Source organism: Stegostoma tigrinum, chromosome 4 (genome assembly GCF_030684315.1).
Source record: "Stegostoma tigrinum isolate sSteTig4 chromosome 4, sSteTig4.hap1, whole genome shotgun sequence".
NCBI classification, from domain to species: domain Eukaryota; kingdom Metazoa; phylum Chordata; class Chondrichthyes; order Orectolobiformes; family Stegostomatidae; genus Stegostoma; species Stegostoma tigrinum.
Window position 1 is genome coordinate 17,129,040 of NC_081357.1, and position 19,071 is coordinate 17,148,110.

The window sequence follows — 19,071 nt, forward strand, 5'->3', positions numbered from 1 at the left end:
AGCCCTTTTCAAAGACACTGCAGCACTACAACAGGCACACAGACATAACATTTAGTGATATTGATTCGGAGGGAAGTACTTTCATCATTTGTTGAAAGGTCTGTAATTGTTTTTGTGTTCCAAAACTTAAACGGCCACCCCATTATTCCTCTTTAGTAAAGCCTGACTATTTATTTCCTTACCAGTTTCGCGGAAACGGAAATCTAAAAACTGGGAAGCGGAGGACTTCTATGACAGTGATGAAGATACTTTCTTAGATCGGACAGGAGCTATCGAAAAGAAAAGACTGAACCGAATGAAGAAGGCAGGAAAAGTAGAGGAGAAAGTGGAAACTTATGACTCATTGGTAAGAATTTCAAAGTTTTATTTTCAATTATATGCTCACCATAGAAAGAACGTAATTTTCTGGAGGACGTGCGTTCAAGGGTTCCTCAAACAAAAATTATCATGGGAAACATTGCTCCCATGTTATATTGTACAACTTTGGCACTGAGTTCATTGCAGCAATGGTGGAGACTTCTCACGGGATAATACATGAGATTATCCTGTTTGAAAAAGTAGGAAGGCCTTCATTGATCTTGGTTCATTCATCCAGAAAGAGCCTCCAATTCGCTCATCCGCAGTATCTACATAACTCAAAACATTATGGGATGCTTTCTCCTTAACCGTCCATTGATTACTTTTAGCTTAAAGATATCATTCATAAATTTATTTATAAATTTATTTTTTGATATCAGTCATAGATTTACCTTTGAATACTTTTAATGTGTTTTCTTGTTACCGAACTGTGAAGAGTAAGGAGAGGAAATATGAAGTGTACAACTTTAAAAGGGTTGCAGAAATGTGTTTTTGAGGGTGGTAGAACAAGCTTAAAAGATTGTTTTAAAGGTTTTGAGGACCCTTGGCTTTATACATAGAGGCCCAGAGTAGAAAATAATCTGGAATTAAAAGCGAGCCTCATGGTAAACACTGTCAATTGTCATAAAAGCAGATTTGGTTCATTAATGTCTTGCAGAGAAATAAGTTTGCCAACCTTCCCTGGTCTGACTGCATATGACTTCTGACGCAGACCAATGTGGTTGAATCTTAACTTGGAATGGCCATATCTGCTGGCTTAACAAATGAAGAAAATGATGAAAGTAATTCAAAAGCGAGCATAAATCCAAGAAAACAATAATTATTCATACAGAAGTTCATACAGAACTACTGGTATTAGAAATGTGTGAGAACCTCCTGCTCATGGACCTGCTAGCCTGGGCAGTTCTCATTTAGCTAATCTTGACTATTTTTTAACTCAACTTGTTTGGAGATACAAGTGGGACATCAACCCAGGTCTTTCAGACTGGAGATAAGGACACGACTACTGCGTAATATGTACCCCATAAGTGACGTCGAGGGTCTGCAATTAGAGAGTGGAACATCAGTCTGGATTTTGGGTATTTTTCTTTAACCCACCCTGTCCAAGGATGTTATGACCAATCTCCAGTGCAGAAATCAACCTGTTCAGAGATGTTTTGGCATACCTCTGAAGCAGCTGGGACTTGAACCCAGTCCTCCTACTCAGAGGTAGAGAGATTACCATGGCACCACAAGGGTTTTCCAGTCTTGTTTTCATTTTTTTTGACCTGTTTTCTAATGAACTTGTTCAGAGATGTTATTTCACACATCTGGAACAGATGGGACTTGAATCTGACCCCCTGTCTTTAAGTTGGGATATTACCACTGCACTACAAGAGCCCCGGAAACTCACTGCATCTCACATTGGACTTGAACCCACAATGCAGAGGTTTATTCATAAGGCAACTGAGGCTGACATTCTGGATTCCAATTCCTGATTACTAACTAGCACCGCCTGCTGGAGTTGTGCATGTGCAAATGTTAGATGAAGGTGGAGATAACAAGTTGTAGAACTGAATGAATGCAGCAGGCCAAGCAGCATCAAAGTGCAGGAAAGCTGATTTTTCAGGTCTGGACCCTTCTTCAGAAAATTGATGAATTTATGAACCAGATGATGGTAGTTTGTTTCTCAGTTTCAATCTCACCAGTTCCGTTAGTTTGCTGTCCAGCCATATTTATACTGAATCATTACCTTGGTAGAGATTTGGAGCCTGTAGAACTAGAGAGGGGAGAGAAATTAATAGGGCAGGAAGGAGGCATTTCTAAATATTTATACTCAGAAATTATGAAGTGGCCTTAAGATTTGACTCTGCTCACCAATGGTGGCAAGAGAGATTCTTACAATTAGTGATAACTCTCACTTTTCTTCTTTATACAAAACTGTCAGAAAGAATTTAATGGGAACTGCAGATGCTGTAGAATCCAAGATAACAAAGTGTGGAGCTGGATGAACACAGCAGGCCAAACAGCATCTCAGGAGCACAAAAGCTGACGTTTCGGGCCAAGACCCTTCATCAGAGAGGGGGATGGGGAGAGGGAACTGGAATAAATAGGGAGAGAGGGGGAGGCGGACCGAAGATGGAAAGAAAAGAAGATAGGTGGAGAGGAGAGTATACACCTCCGCTCAGTTCACAACAAACAACTGCACCTCTCAGTCGCAAACCATTTCCACTCCCCCTCCAATTCCTCAGACGACACGTCCATCATGGGCCTCCTGCAGTGCCACAATGATGCCACCCGAAGGTTGCAAGAACAGCAACTCATATATTCCGCTTGGGAACCCTGCAGCCCAATGGTATCAATGTGACTTCACAAGCTTCAAAATCTCCCCTTGCCCCATTGCATCCCAAAACCAGCCCAGTTCTTCCCCTCCACCCACTGCATCCCAAAACCAGCCCAGCCTGTCTCTGCCTCCCTAACCTGTTCTGCCTCTCACCCATCCCTTCCTCCCACCTCAAGCCGCACCTCCATTTCTTACCTACCACCTCATCCTACCTCCTTGACCTGTCCGTCTTCCCTGGACTGACCTATCCCCTCCCTACCTCCCCACCTATACTCTCCTCTCCACCTATCTTCTTTTCTCTCCATCTTCGGTCCGCCTCCCCCTCTCTCCCTATTTATTCCAGTTCCCTCTCCCCATCCCCCTCTCTGATGAAGGGTCTAGGCCCGAAACGTCAGCTTTTGTGCTCCTGAGATGCTGCATGGCCTGCTGTGTTCATCCAGCTCCACACTTTGTTATCTTATGTCAGAAAGAATAATTGAGTATGACTAGGTCTTTAAGAATTGAGCCTATAAAGGAACGACATTGATCTGAATCAATTCTGTAAATGTAATAATGGATTTTATCCCCACCAAATGTCAAGTTGACCAATTTAATAGTGCACCTGCCTCCAATTCAGCTAATTATGACTAGAAATCGGGACATGGGAAGTGGTAATAGTTGGTAGAGTATAGTGACGATTCATTAATAGTTAGTTGGGTTTAAGGAGTGGGGTGTTATAGTCCATTACGAGGAGAAGAGAAGAGCTACACTAGGTGGGGAGGGGTAGTTTTCAGCATAAACTGCAGTCTTTGAAAATAGTTTTCAGAGGAACACGCCTGTTTGTCCAGCTTCACAGTCGAGTAATTTTATGCTCAAAAACATACCTTGTCATTTCTGCTGCATACCTATTCTTAGTGTTTGATTTTGAGCAATTGTGTTCTCCAACAAAATCATTCTACGCTCATAAACACGTCTTTACCCCTATAGGTTGCCAAGTTAACAGAGGTGCAGAAAGAGCTTTCTGATGTTGAAGCCAAGTTGAAAATGTCTGGCAAAGGTAAATATTGACCACTGAATGATGACATACATAAGAATGAACCTGAACCACTGATTGTTGCTTTAGTGCTCTACTGACCTGCTACCAAGATTGTAAACAAAATCACCACCGCCGGCCTTTTCCAGGCCAATAAAAGAGTTCAACTGAAATGTTGAGCTTGATGGAAAGTTTTGTTTTAGCATTGATAGAATAAATTTCAGCTATAACTTTAATAGCTGTTGTATTTTGTTTGCTTTCCAGAGTATCCATGTGTTCTCACAATCTTACAATTCACAAAATTTATGCAGTAATAGAATGTCAAATTCAAGAACTCATGGCAAAGAAAGCTAAAGCTGAACTTGTCCAAATCACTTGAAGACTCCTTGCCAACTCCTCACAGATTGCAACTTTAACTAATTTTGTGTTATCAGCAAACTTGGAAATGTTATATTTATCCTGGTCATTTATGTGTTGTGAATAAATCAGACTCGAGCGCTGATGCTTGCAGAAGTCCACTAGTCACGGCTGCCACTCAGAAAAAGACCCCTTTATTCCTACTCTCTGTTTCTTGTCTGAAAGCCAATCTTGATCCAAATTAATATGTAAACCTCTATATCATGCATTTTATCTGCCCACTACCTCTTATGAAGGACCTTATCAAAAGCGCACCCAACTCCAGCTCCTTGAAAACCGCGTTAGGGAGCTGGAGCTGGATGAACTTCGGATCATTCGGGAGGCAGAGGGGGTTATTGAGAGGAGTTACAGGGACGTAGTCACTCCTCAAGTACAGGAAAAAGGCAGATGGGTTACGGCCAGGGGACGGAAAGGGAACCAGCAAGCAGTGTAGGGATCCCCTGTGGCCATTCCCCTCAACAATAAGTATACCGTTTTGGATACTGTTAGGGGGATGACTTACCAGGGGAAAGCAGTGGGGCACAGGTCTCTGGCACAGAGTCTGTCCCTGCTGCTCAGAAGGGAAGGGGGAAGAGGAGCAGAGCATTAGTCATTGGGGACTCCATAGTTAGGGGGACAGATAGGAGGTTCTGTGGGGACGAGAGAGACTCACGGTTGGTGTGTTGCCTCCCAGGTGCCAGCGTGCGTGATGTCTCTGATTGTGTTTTTGGGATCCTTAACGGGGAGGGGGAGTAGCCCCAAGTCGTGGTCCACATTGGCACCAACGACATAGGTAGGAAGAGAAATGGGGATTTAAGGCAGAAATTCAGGGAGCTAGGATGGAAGCTGAGAGCTAGGACGAACAGAGTTGTTGTCTCTGGTTTGTTGCCCATGCCACGTACTAGTGAGGCGAGGAATAGGGAGAGAGAGGATTTGAACACGTCGCTACAGGGATGGTGCAGGAGGGAGGGTTTTGGATTCTTGGATAATTGGGGCTCTTTCTGGGGTAGGTGGGACCTCTACAAGCAAGATGGCCTTCATCTGAACCAGAGGGGTACCGATATCCTGGGGGGGAGATTTGGTAAGGCTATTCGGGTGGGTTTAAATTAATTCAGCAGGGGGGTGGGCACCAAAATTGTAGTTCGAGTATGGCAAAGGTTGAGAGCAGGAAGGTCCGAAATAAAGTTTCAGGGAAGCAAGATGGCACCGACAAGCAAGAAGTTGGTTTGAAGTGTGTCTACTTCAATGCCAGGAGCGTCCGGAATAAGGTGGGTGAACTTGCTGCATGGGTTGGTGCCCGGGACTTCGATGTTGTGGCCATTTCGGAGACATGGATAGAGCAGGGACAGGAATGGTTGGTGCAGGTTCCGGTGTTTAGATGTTTCAGTAAGAACAGAGAAGATGGTAAAAGGGTGGGAGGTGTGGCATTGTTGGTCAAGGACAGTATTACAGTTGCAGAAAGGATGTTTGGGGACTCGTCAACTGAGGTAGTATGGGCTGAGGTTCGAAACAGGAAAGGTGAGGTCACCCTGTTGGGAGTTTTCTATAGGCCTCCAAATAGTTCCAGAGATGTAGAGGAAAGGATAGCAATGATGATTCTCAATAGGAGTGAGAGAGACAGGTAGTTGTCATGGGGGACTTCAACTTTCCAAATATTGACTGGGAACACTATAGATGGGTCAGTTTTTGTCCAGTGTGTGCAGGAGGGCTTCCTGACACAGTATGTAGATAGGCCAACAAGGGGCAAAGCCACATTAGATTTGGTACTGGGTAATGAGCCTGGCCAGGTGTTAGATTTGGAAGTAGGTGAGCACTTTGGTGATAGCGATCACAATTCTGTTATGTTTACTTTAATGATGGCAAGGGATAGGTGTATACCACTGGGCAAGAGTTATAGCTGGGGGAAAGGCAATTACAATGAGATTAGGCAAGATTTAGGGAGCATAGGATGGGCAAGGAAACTGCAGGGGATGGGCACATTAGAAATGTGGAGCTTATTCAAGGAAAAGCTCCTGTGTGTCCTAGATAAGTATGTACTTGTCAGGCAGGGAAGAAGCTGTAGAGCGCGGGAGCCGTGGTTTATGAAGGAGGTGGAATCTCTGGTCAAGAGGAAGAAGAAGGCTTATGTTAGGATGAGATGTGAAGGCTCAGTTAGGGCACTTGAGGGCTATGAGGTAGCCAGGAAAGACCTAAAGAGAGAGCTCAGAAGAGCCAGGAGGAGACATGAGAAGTTGTTGGCGGATAGGATCAGGGTAAACCCTAAGGCTTTCTATAGGTATTTAAGGAAAAAAAGAATGACGAAAGTAAGATTAGGCCCAATCAAGGATAGTAGTGGTAAGTTGTGTGTGGAGTCAGATGAGAAAGGGGAAGCGCTAAATGAATATTTTTCAACAGTATTCACTCTAGAAAACGACAATGTTGTCGAGGAGAATACTGAGATACAGGCTACTAGACTAGGTGGGATTGAGGTTCACAAGGAAGAGGTGTTAGAAATCCTTCAGAGGGTGAAGATAGATAAGTCCCCTGGGCCGGATGGGATTTATCCTCGGATCCTCTGGCAAGCCAGGGAGGAGATTGCCGAGCCTTTGGCATTGATCTTGAACTCATCATCATCTACAGGAATAGTGCCAGATGACTGGAGGATAGCAAATGTGGTTCCCCTGTTCAAGAAGGGGAGCAGAGACAACCCTGGTAATTATAGACCAGTGAACCTTACATCAATTGTTGGTAAAGTGTTGGAAAAGGTTATAAGGGATAGGATTTATAATCATCTAGAAAAGAATAAATTGATTAGGGATAGTCTAAGGGAAGGGAAGGTCGTGCCTCACAAACCTTATTGAGTTCTTTGAGAAGGTGACCAAACAGGTCGATGAGAATAAACCAGTTGATGTGGTGTATATGAATTTCAGCAAGGCGTTCGATAAGGTTCCCCACAGTAGGCTATTGTACAGAATGCGGAGGAATGGAATTGTGGGAGATATAGCAGTTTGAATCAGAAATTGGCTTGCTGAAAGAAGACAGAGGGTGGTAGTTGATGGGAAATGTTCATCCTGGAGACCAGCTACTAGTGGTGTACCGCAAGAATCGGTGTTGGGTCCACTGCTGTTTGTCATTTTTATAAATGACCTGGATGAGGGCGTAGAAGGATGGGTTAGTAAATTTGCAACAACACTAAGGTCGGTGGAGTTGTGGATAGTGACGAGGGATGCTGTAGTTTGCAGAGAGACATAGATAAGCTGCAGAGCTGGGCTGAGAGGTGGCAAATGGAGTTTAATGCAGACAAGTGTGAGGTGATGCACTTTGGTAGGAGTAACCGGAACGCAAAGTACAGGGCTAATGGTAAGATTCTTAGTAGTATAGATGAGCAGAGAGATCTCGGCGTCCATGTACACAGATCCTTGAAAGTTGCCACCCAGGTTGACAGGGCTGTTAAGAAGGCATACAGTGTTTTAGCTTTTATTAATAGAGGAATCGAGTTCCGGAACCAAGGGGTTATGGTGAAGCTGTACAAAACTCTGGTGCGGCCGCACTTGGAGTATTGTGTACAGTTCTGGTCACTGCATTATAAGAAGGATGTGGAAGCTTTGGAAAGGATGCAGAGGAGATTTACTAGGATGTTGCCTGGTATGGAGGGAAGGTCTTACGAGGAAAGGCTGAAGGACTTGAGGCTGTTTTCATTAGAGAGAAGAAGGTTGAGAGGTGACTTAATTGAAACATATAAAATAATCAGAGGGTTAGATAGGGTGGATAGGGAGAGCCTTTTTCCGAGGCTGGTGACTGCGAGCACAAGGGGGCATAGCTTTAAATTGAGGGGTGAAAGATATAGGACAGATGTCAGAGGTAGTTTCTTTACTCAGAGAGTAGGAAGGGAATGGAACGCTTTGCCTGCAACTGTAGTAGATTCGCCAACTTTAGGAACATTTAAGTCGTCATTGGACAAGCATATGGACGTACATGGAATAGTGTAGGTTAGATGGGCTTGAGATCGGTATGACAGGTCGGCACAACATCGAGGGCCGAAGGGCCTGTACTGTGCTATAATGTTCTGTGTTCTATGTACTTCTGAAAATTGAAATATACCACATCTACTGGTTTAACCTTTTCTTCCACTGTTTACATCACAGAATGCCCAGTAGATTTGTTGAGAATGATTTGCCTTCCATGAAACCATCCTGGCTTTGCCCAATCCCTGCTATCACATTTTTTTTTATAACAGACTCCAACATTTTCCCTGTCACTAATGTTAGAATAATTGGTTTGTTATTTTCTAGTTTGTTTTAAAAACATAAATTCATCAGCTACTATGGAGACGTTTGAATCCATGTTTCCAGAGCATTAGTTTGGACCTCTAGATTACTAGTGCAATAATATTATCATTAACCCACCACTACTTTCCAACAAATGAAAAACCAATTAACTTGTAAGTATTTAGTATTGAACTACATCTTTCAAATTATTCCAAAAAAAGAATTGGGATGCAAGTCAACACTGCAGCCATTTTTGCACAATAAGATCCCAAGGACGGTTATCTGATAATAACAATTTAATCCTATTTTGATGGTGTTGATTAATGGAGAAAATCATTACTGTTAAGTCTGGCACTGTGAAAAATCTGAATATTTAGAGCGAATGTTGAATGATTTCTGACCCTATGCACTAATGATAATCCAACTTTTGCAGTCAGCCCCAGTGGGTGTCTCACACTATCATAAGCAAACCAACTGTAAGATTGTGGGACCTGGTAAAGTTGAAGGCTGGGAAGTTTCTTATTTAAAATATCAAGTTTTCACCAATTAGTTGACACGTTTCCAAATTGAACTTTTCAGTGCATTGCCAAGAAAATATTGTATTCATAAGAGATATTATTACTCTGATAATACGTTAAGTCAACAAATAGGTCTGGGTTTAGGTGGATGCACAAGTGGCTGTTTTGTTTTAAGATGAGCAGAGGTTTCTTCCAGCACGTAGGCTAATATTCCTCCCTCAGTACCACCAAAGGCACTCTGGCTACTGTTAGTGAGAGTTTACTGTGTGCAGATGGACCACTGCTTGTGACTAAATTGTGAAGGACTACATTTCAAAGTAAATCATTATCAGTAAAATACTTTACACAAGGAAGCACTTTGTAAATGTGAATCTTTTTAACTGTGTTGAAAAATAAAATTCGAAGGAAAGAACTTGCAGTTATATAGCACTTGTTGTGCTTTCAGGATATCCCATAGTAATTCAAAATAGACTAAAATGTTGTAACTTTGTAATAAGATCAATATGAGACAGCCAAATTGTTTTCAGCCATGTCCCGTAAGCATCAATAATCTGCTTTAATGCGTTGGCTGAAAAGAAAAAAGATTGACTGGAGCAATTTCATAAAGAATCCCAGATCAAATGATGTTTATTAGTATTTCTTCACAAAATTATCTTTCTGTTGGGACTTCCTCTATCAATTGCATCTTCTGTTATAATTTGGGCAGCAACAGAGCGGTTATGTTAAGCAAAAGTCAAAGAATTATAGAATTTGGAAATCAGAAACAATATCAGAAAATGCGGGAAAAGCTCAGCATGTGTGGCAGCATCTGTACAGGTAAAGCAGCGTTTATGTTTCAGGACCAGTGACCCTTCTAGAGGGCATAGGTTTAAGGCATGAGGTGAAAAATCTAATAGGACCCTGAGGGGCAACTTTTTCGCAGAGTGTGGTGTGTACATTGAGCAAACTACCAGAGGAAGTGGTTGAGTTGAGTACAATTATGACACTTGAAAGACATTTAGACAGATAAATGAATAGGAAAGGTTTACGAGCCAATTGCAGACATGTATGTCTAGTTCAGTTTAGGAAACTTGGTTGGCATGGACAAGTTGGATCGAAGGGTCTGTGCTGTATGACTCTGCACTGACTTTTTCCAGAAATTTCCCATTTTGAAAACAATTATGTTGTTTAGGTAAGATTAGCTTCATCATCCTTTTTCTTTTCTCAAATCTAAGATATGCATTTTTTGAAAAAAACCAGAATTATTGTATCATATTGATGCATTAAACCAAGTTTAAAGACATTGCTGTAGAAAAATGAGCGGGTACTTAGAAGCTTTCTGGCAAGAATGTCCAAAAACCTAAGGGCATTGTGCATCAACTTATGCAATGTGACTGCAACGGTTTAAGAAGGCAGCTCACCACCTTCTGAATGACAGCTGGGGACAAGCAGTAATTGCTGGCTAGCTAGCAACACCACATCCCATGAGTGAATATAAAAGATCGCCTTGTGGTTCAATGGCTGACTCCCATCATAAAATCCAGCCCATAAGATCAGCAGTAGGCCTCAATGCTATCCCATTGTTTGGTGAGACCAAGATTGATTTGTACCTTGATTATTTTTATCTACCTTTTCTTCATTTGCCTTGAAATAGCACTTGTAAAGATACTAAGTGTTGCTTGTGTTTTTTTCAAGGAGCTAAGGTAAGAAATCTAATGTTGCTTAAAGCTAGAGTCAACAGGTAGTGGGGAGGTAAAATAAACTGTGGGTGTTAGTGTTGGCAAGATGGGCAAGATGTTTTCTCTCAATTTTTTTCTATCCTTGGATTTCCAAATCAAATTTTCTTGCTTTAGAACTCAGCTGAACTGAAGGGTCTGTTTCCATGCTGTACAGACCTATAGCTCTGTGTTCCGTAATAATCCTCCCAACAGACAATTAGAATAAGTCAAAATATGCTCTGCACATATTTTCAGCTCAAAATACTCCTATGCATTGGTTTCAATGCTGATAGTAATATTTTATTTGGAAGGAAAATTTCATCTTTGTTGTTAAAACATTTTAAAAGCTTAGAACAAAAATGTTAATATATGTGAAACGGCTCATGCTTGCATGTAGCAGACTTTCTTTATTTGTGTTTTTACGTGTCTCAATTAAGATTCTGCAGTGGACCACAAAACTGAATCTGACAAAATGTGACTAATATAAAATTCTGTATTGTGCACCTCAGTGAAATGCAGATTAATTTCTTCTGTATAGTTTTGAATGTAGTCTCGTGAGCAAAACAATCCTAAATTTAAATCTGTCTTTGGCTGTGCTTTGTTGAGGTTGTCCTGTATCATTTTATCGATTGGACCTCCAGGTGATTTGTTACGTATGCTCCTGTCGCAGCCAGGAACAACATGGTGATAAATCTCAATGCCAACCCCACCCCACATACTCGCACCGCCTCCTCCTGCTCTTGTCTGCTCTTTTCTCTTTCTCCACCCACACTTTTCCATGATCAGTGGATGAATTATGTGATGTGTAGAGTATCCTGAAGGAATATTGGTTTTGAAAATGTTCCACTGCACAAATCCTTTTTACACACAGAAATTTATTCCTTTAAATGTACACAATTTTTGCCCTGTTGCATGTTTCCCACAATGCTATGAGAGTGCCTTGAAATTTTCAATCACTCAGCATTAGGAGACCTTCATTGTGGAGTCTTTAACGAGTTCCTTGAAGACTACACAGGACCCCACTTGGTCAGTAATCTGTGTAAATTACTCACTGGTGAAAGGTTCAAATGTTTGAAGATACAGGTTTAGAAATGAGGAATTTCAGACTAAAGGAATAAAGCTTTTTCACCCAAAGTTTAATAAAAGTAAGTAATAATTAATCAAAAAAGAGAAAAAAACTAACAAGTAAAAAGGGCCAGATAATGTAAATGGACTGGGCATGTAATGGGAGAATTGTCTAGGAGGAGAAAGGATTGAGGTATATCGTATGAATGGGGGTGTTGTGAACAGTCAAAGAAAAAAGGTAGCTCAGATCAAGCATTCTTTACTTGTAACTAAAAACGCATTCTAGAATTCAATTTTCAGAATAATTCCTATGCAGAGGAAGTAAGAAGTCTATTGGTTTCTATTTCAATGGACATCAGGTTAGAAAAAATGTAACGTAGAGACTGGTAAAGTCAATCATTTTGGGAGGCAGAATAATGGTGATCATTTTCGACACAATGTGCAAGTTGGATCCATGGTTCTTTAAGAGAGGTCTGGTTGATGACACATATTTTCTAAAGAAAAATCTGCATAAAAGCTCATTTGTTTTATAAATAGTGGTGCAGATTACAAAAACAATGATGGGGTGCTAAACCTGTGTAAATTATTGAATAGATCACAGGTTGGGTGTCATCAGGTATAGGATATATGACCCAGTGAGTCCTGCGTTTTTTGACCGAACGCAGTTGACTCTCCACTTCAAACAGGTGCCTTTGTCATTAGAGAGCTATTCTAAATAATACCCAGGGTGAGGTATGATGCAGAAACTGGAAAAAAAAAGATGGAGGCCTTTTGTATGAACAAAGAAAGGTTGAAAAGGAATGTCTGAAATTTTATTGAAATTCAGAAAAGTTGATGATGAGGTCAAGGCAAAGTAGCTTTCATGGTTGGTTTGCAATAAATCATAAATTTCAGATCATCGCCAAATGTACAGTGTTGTTAAGCTGTAAGCACAGTACTAGAAATAGTAGTAAGTGCATAATTTGTAGCAGCTTTTCAAAGGGAATTGCATAAATATTCAAAAGTGATATTTGTATAAGTAGGGAAGTGAAGCTAAATGGATATAGGAACAGAATTAGGCCATTAACCCCATCGAGTCTGCTCTGTTATTCTATCATAGCTGATTTATTCCTTAACCCTATTCTCCTTTAGGCTCCAAATAACCCTTGATCCTCTTACTAATTAAGAATCTATCTATCTCTGTGTTAAATATACTCAATGACTTGGCCTCCAGCGTCTTCTGCAGCAATGAGTTGCACAGAGTCACCACCCTCTGTCTGAAGATATTCTTCATCATCTCAGTTCTAAATGGGTCATCTGTTCACTCTAAGATTAAGCTGTCAGGCCCTATTCTCTCCCAATAGTGGAAACATCTTCTCCACACCCACCCTATACAGGCCTCTCAATGTCCTGTAAGTTTCACATGACACCAGGTTATAGTCCAACAGAATTATTTAAAATTGCAAGCTTTCAGAACTAAGCTCATTCATCAAGCGTAGTATGAGAGAGAGGGCATAAAATTTGGAGAGAAAAATTCCCTGGAGGATAAGACAGGCAGATTTTCGAGTCATTTTGGTTGAATTGTGATAGATCAAGCTAACTTTCTAATGTTTATCTTCCTTGTGAATCGAGTGCAGTATCCAATTAAGTGCACAAAGTATGGGGAGTATAGAAACAAACTGGTTTATCATTACTAGATCTTCAGTTTAATAATTCAGATGATTATCATTTTAATAATAAGGATTCTACTGTTTATCTTTAAACTGTGCTGTCATTTTCATCACAGATTGCACGCAAGCCCCTGGGGAAGATCCTTTAGATGCCTTCATGACCAAAATCCGAACAGGAGCAACAGTAGATAATGTCACTCGAAAGAAATTGCACATTAAGTCCTTTGAACTGAAAAGAGAGCAGCAAAGGCTACAGAAACTAATAAAGATAGTGACACCAGCAGATTTACCAGAGCTGAAAATGGAGTAAGTCAAGTATGCAGCCCTAAATTTTTACTGCAATTGTGTCATTCAGTCTACATATGGTTATATCAATAGATAGATAATGTCTGTCCACTACACTTGAGCAACAGTGCTAATCCCTCATTGCTTCACCACGGGAGGAGCATATCTAGGCTATTTAACCGCTCAAGCCTATTTCGCTACTCAATTAGGTTATGACAGATCTGTAGCTTAACTTCATGTACCCATCTTGATCCATATCCCTTGATACCTTTTGCCTAAGAAAAATCCATCATTCCTGGTATTGATACTCATCCCATCCTGTTCAATCTCACAAAACCAGAGTTGGAGACAATGTTTAAAATTCCTACTATCCTATATATGCAAAAGTACTTTATGACTTTTCCCTGTAATGACCTAACTATAATATTAAAGTCACACTTCATTGTTCTGGGCTCCCCCCACCAGAGGAAATAGCTTCCTTCTATCAGCTCATGAATCATCGTAATTAAATCTCCCTTTAATTTTCTGGCCTGCAAGGAATATAAGCCACTATACACTACCGTGATACCGATTGGTGAAAACCTCACTATTTATTTAGGTAACCTCAGGTGGGAGTGAGAAAGAAACAAAAGGCCTATCATATAGCCCACTACTCTGAATATTGACTAATTTTTGCATCACAAAACTTCACCTTGTTTGAAAATTTCAAGAATGGGGAGGGATTTTCTTGATTCCTTAATACCGCTAGGCCTTAAAAGTTTTGGAAAATCATTGATGTACTGCCTGTCATTGACATTCATGGACAGAACATTTGAGGGAATGCATTCTGCATTTTCAACGTACAGCTGAAAGCCCAGATGCTGGCAATGTAATACTGTCAGTAATTTTACATCATTTCATATAATGCTAGGATTAAATTTTAGAAAATAGAATCTCAACAAGATTACATTGAGGATAGCAATAAGCAGGGTTGATTTTGCCATACTTTAAACCCTAGTCTAGCAACCTTGGCTAATTGTACATCTTGATACGAATGTAGACAAAGGAACTGAACTCGGGAGGCTAGGAGGAAGTAACTGATCTTGATATCAGGGCGGCACTTGACCGAGTTTGGCATCGAAGAGCCCTAGCTGAAGTCAATTTAACCATCTTCAGCTGCTTCATCAGTGACTGTCCCTCCGTAAAAAGGTCAGAAGTTGGGTTATTTGCTGATGATTACTCAACGTTCAGCACCATTTGTGGCACCTCAGATGCTGAAACAGTCTATGCCCAAAAGCAGGAAAACCTGGATCATATCCAGGCTTGAGTTCACAAGTAATATTTGTGTCACATAGGTGCAAGGCACTTACCATTTCCAACAAAGAACAAACTAACCATTGCCCCTTGACACCCATGGCATTAACATTGCTGAATTCCCCACTATCAACATCCTGGGGGAAGAACTTGACTAGCCATTTAAATACTGTGACTACAAGAACAGACAAGAGGCTAGGAATCTTGCAACGAGTAACCCTGTGACTTCTATCATTGAGTGGACATAGAGTAACAAGTTCTTGATGGTGTTTTTACCTGCAAACTCCATTTCAAAGAAAACACCATTTTGCCTAACAAATGCGTAACCTATATTTACTATGCTGAATAAAAATTTTGAAATTTCCTATTTGATACTATACTATATTGAAACCTAAAGCAATTCAACAATCGCTCATTGCAGTATTTGAAGATGATATGACTGAAACATAAGATGTCAGTAGGTTTTCTAATTTCTAAAGGTAGCTGTTGGAATTTTAGTTTTTAATGACTTTGCTTTGGATCTCAAATGCGTCATTTGATACATCATTTGTTAGAGTACTTCTTTTAATAATCCTGTAAGTAATCATTCCCACATGTGCAGGCACAGTCTGTGAATTCTCTGTCCCTCATACTGTTTCCTCTCACTGCACAATTTTAATGCTATGTAAGGTTTTCTGCTTGAGTCTCTGGAGTGAGACTTGAACTCTATCCTCCTTACTGTGAGACAGGATTGCTACCAACCATGCTACAGCTGACACTTAATGACTCAGCTGCTCAATACGTAAGTTTTCAGTTTTCATCCATGCTAATCCTGAATTTGGTCATGACTTGTGAGGAGGTGAAGTTCCATATGTTCAGGGAGTATTTTATCCAGATGTGCTGTTGACAGACTATTTCATTAATTATGATCCGATCTAATTCAATTCTCACCCATCTATTATATACTTGTAGCAAAGCTAATTGTCAGTAGTAAGACGTGTTGATGCCTCAACCCCAGCCCAAGGATGCTAAGTCTAATTGAGGCTCATCAGTGCTGGATTTGGAGGATTCCTGACATCATTCCTAAAGTGCCACTTTATGCAATAGTCATGGAACCCTTCAAAATGTTCAGCTTTTATTTTATATCAAAATTAGTCACTGTATCAGTTCAGCTTCTTGTACTGGAGGGGGCGGTATTGATTGGTATTTGAAAAAGTCTATTTCAAAAGCGATGTTTCAGAATAAGAACGAATATAGATACCACTTGCCTGAGCTGGAATTCCTGCTTCTTAAAAGTTTAATTGGATAATACATCTTAGGGAGGATATTGAAGATGACTTAAGTTTAAAAGAAAATATTTCTTTCCAAGGATTGCGAGTCAGGCTGGAGATGCAGAACCCAAACCTAAGAAAATTGCTCTCATGTTTGGGGCAATGAAGGGAGGAAAAAAGTATAAACTGAAGACAGGCACTATCGGGGTGAGTGAAGTGAAATATGATTTTTACCTATGACTACTGGGACATAAATATTCTTTTAACAACTAGGCAATCAAAACAAAGCTGCAGAAGATTCACTGGTTAATCTATTCCATCTGATTTTATCTATTTGCATTCAAATTTTGTCGAGAGTGAGTGTCAATGACCTTGCCAAGGCTCCAATTTAAAAGAGTTACTGAGATCTGATGAAGGGGCTAAATGAACATTTGTGCAGATATTGTCATTAACCTAACAGTGTATCAGTATAAACTATCTTTGTCAGTTCTATTCTGAGACTTTGCTGAGCTCAACTACCCATTAAAGTCAGTTGCATAGTGTAAACAGTATAGAAACTGACCATTCAGCCAAACAGAGCCTTACTGATATTTCCATTCCACCAGTACTTTATTTGTTAAAAGCACAGGACCGAGAAAAATGTGGAACAAATTAAGAAGAGGAGTAGGCCTTTAAACTTACTCTGCCATTCATTGAGACATGACTTATGAATACAGCAATGCATCATGTCCTTGGCTCTATATTGCTGAATGTCCTAACCAGTTAAAAATGCAAAATATCTCTTTTTCTTTTGATGGTAACTGAAGGTTCCTTCACCAGATTTTCCTACATTTTTTTTAGTCCAGCAAATTTCCAAAAATTGTTGTCTTCTCCCCCTTTCTCCTATAGTAATGATTTAAAGATGAGTGCCTCTATAAAACAAATTGGATGGCTATGTGTTTAAGAATTAAAATACCCTACAGGCTGCTGTGGTTGTAAAATGAGATATTTATGCAGCACGACAAGAGGCTTGATTACTTAACACAAAAATCTATCATCTGAATTATTGATAGCTAAAGAGGTAGTAAACCTTTTTAGCTGCAGAACTTTAAATTACTTATGAGATTGGATTGAGCCACAGGCTAAAATAAGATGTGTCTGTGATTCTGATGGTTGCAGTCAGGATCTTACTGTGGCTCCTAATTATTGCCTCTTCTTTTTCTCTTGATGACATTTAGCTAGATATTCATTGCAGGACCAGAGGATTTAGATGTTTGAATTTGGCTGGGTAAATCAAAGCTTTGCTCATACTCCAGTAGTTTTTTTTAACAGCTGCCTTTAGTTTTCCCCTCTTCATAGCATGTTGTAACCAAGCTAAAGTTACACCTGTGTCTGATGGTCATTCTTTTCCTTATGAATAGCAAAAGGATTAGGGAAGGTAATGAAGTGGATGTTTTCTTGCACACTGTATCAGATTTTGCATGTTTAAGTATGTTTACTGCTGTTGTTGCAATTCAGTATTCTTTCATTCACTCTTTAAGACCTCTGGCTGAGTTTACTTCCTAGTTTTGACATGTGAAAGCATTTTGGAAATTAACCAGGTCGTATCACACTGTTTCTTTCATTACCAAGCTTCAATTACTTTTAGCCAACAAGGAGCTGCTCCTCCTACTTATCGCGCTCCTCCAAATCAAGGGGCCAAAAGAAGAAAGGAAATGGGTTAAATGTTGGTGAAATCAATTGAATTAGGCATGGATGTGTGAATTCAGACAGGGATAAAAACAAAGGATCACAAGAAATAGGAGCAGGAATAGGCCTTCTGGCCCCATGGGACTGCTCCACCATTCAAGACAAAGCTGACCACTCCCTTCCTCCCAAAATCCTTCAAACTCACCCATAAATGTACTCAGAGATACAATTTCCACTGTGCTTTGGGGAAGAGAATTCCATAGACATAATGACCCTTTGAGAAATGGAATTCATCCTCATCTCCATCTTAAATAGGAATCCCCTTATTATGAAACTGTCGCCTGTAGAAGGGTGTTCTACCTCAATGAGGTAAAATAATGGCCTTGAGCAGTACTATGCCTCCTGGTTTAGAACTGATTCAGGAGCAAGTTGCCCTAGCTCTCACTTTTTCCAGCAGTGGCTGGAAAATTGACTGAAGAGCAGATTGAGTGAACAAGTTAGGGGGTGCAGGAGGCAGATAGGACTGCTGAAGTGCAAACTTAGTTTAAATGAATTGTGACGGCTGTTTGGGGAAAAGAAGGTTCAAGAACCTTGGAGACAGAATTGATGCAGAGGTATGTTGCACGCTTCTCAAATGCTAGCTCATACATCCTTCTGGAAGTTGTGAGAGGGAAGAGGTAGGCCCTCTTCCAAAAGGGAAGAAGGAGAAACCCACAAAACAGTCACTGGTCGAAACAATCAGTAACAACATTGTAGCCTGAAGCAGTACAAGAAGAAGTGCGGTGACCCTCATTCTGGCAAGGTGATTGCAATCTGACACTCTGGCAAGCCTCCCAGTATTCAGTTTCCCTCAACCTGCGAATACATGTTACTCCTGAGCACAGTACATTTGCGGTTTGCACAACCTCCACTCCACCCCAGGAAGGCCCATAGCCTGAACACAGCTGAGGACCTGTCATTGCAGCTTCCTACGTTTATGAACCAAGGGCATCTGTCAATGGGATGAGCAGGGTTTACACTCTCTCTCTGTCTTACCTTTGTCTTTGCATGAGGAAACTAGGCACGTAGTGCCAGGAGAATGCTTGAGAAAAGTAGGCACATAGTGCCAGAAGAGTGCTGCAGCTCACTACATCATTGCCGTGGAAACTGCCATTGTGGCTCTGTAGAACCGGGTGAGCAATGAAGAAAGGCTAAACCAGAGGAGAGGATGGAAGGATATTGCAATCTGTAAATGAAGAGGTCGGGAAACACTGCCTGGTTTACCCAACTTGCAGCATTGCAAGGACAACTGAATTGGGATGCCTCAGCACT

At 40.7% G+C, this 19,071-nt stretch overlaps 1 protein-coding gene across 2 annotated transcripts in view; it reads left to right on the forward strand.

Moving 5' to 3' along the window:
• Positions 1–19,071, forward strand: part of slc4a1ap (solute carrier family 4 member 1 adaptor protein) — a 132,446-nt gene that overhangs the window by 50,119 nt on the left and 63,256 nt on the right. For both annotated transcript variants that reach the window (XM_059645183.1, XM_059645182.1), the window contains exons 7-10: positions 186–346; positions 3,647–3,716; positions 13,381–13,570; positions 16,191–16,299. In XM_059645183.1, the coding sequence (XP_059501166.1) occupies positions 186–346; positions 3,647–3,716; positions 13,381–13,570; positions 16,191–16,299 (530 nt within the window). The remainder of the gene's footprint in view (positions 1–185; positions 347–3,646; positions 3,717–13,380; positions 13,571–16,190; positions 16,300–19,071) is intronic.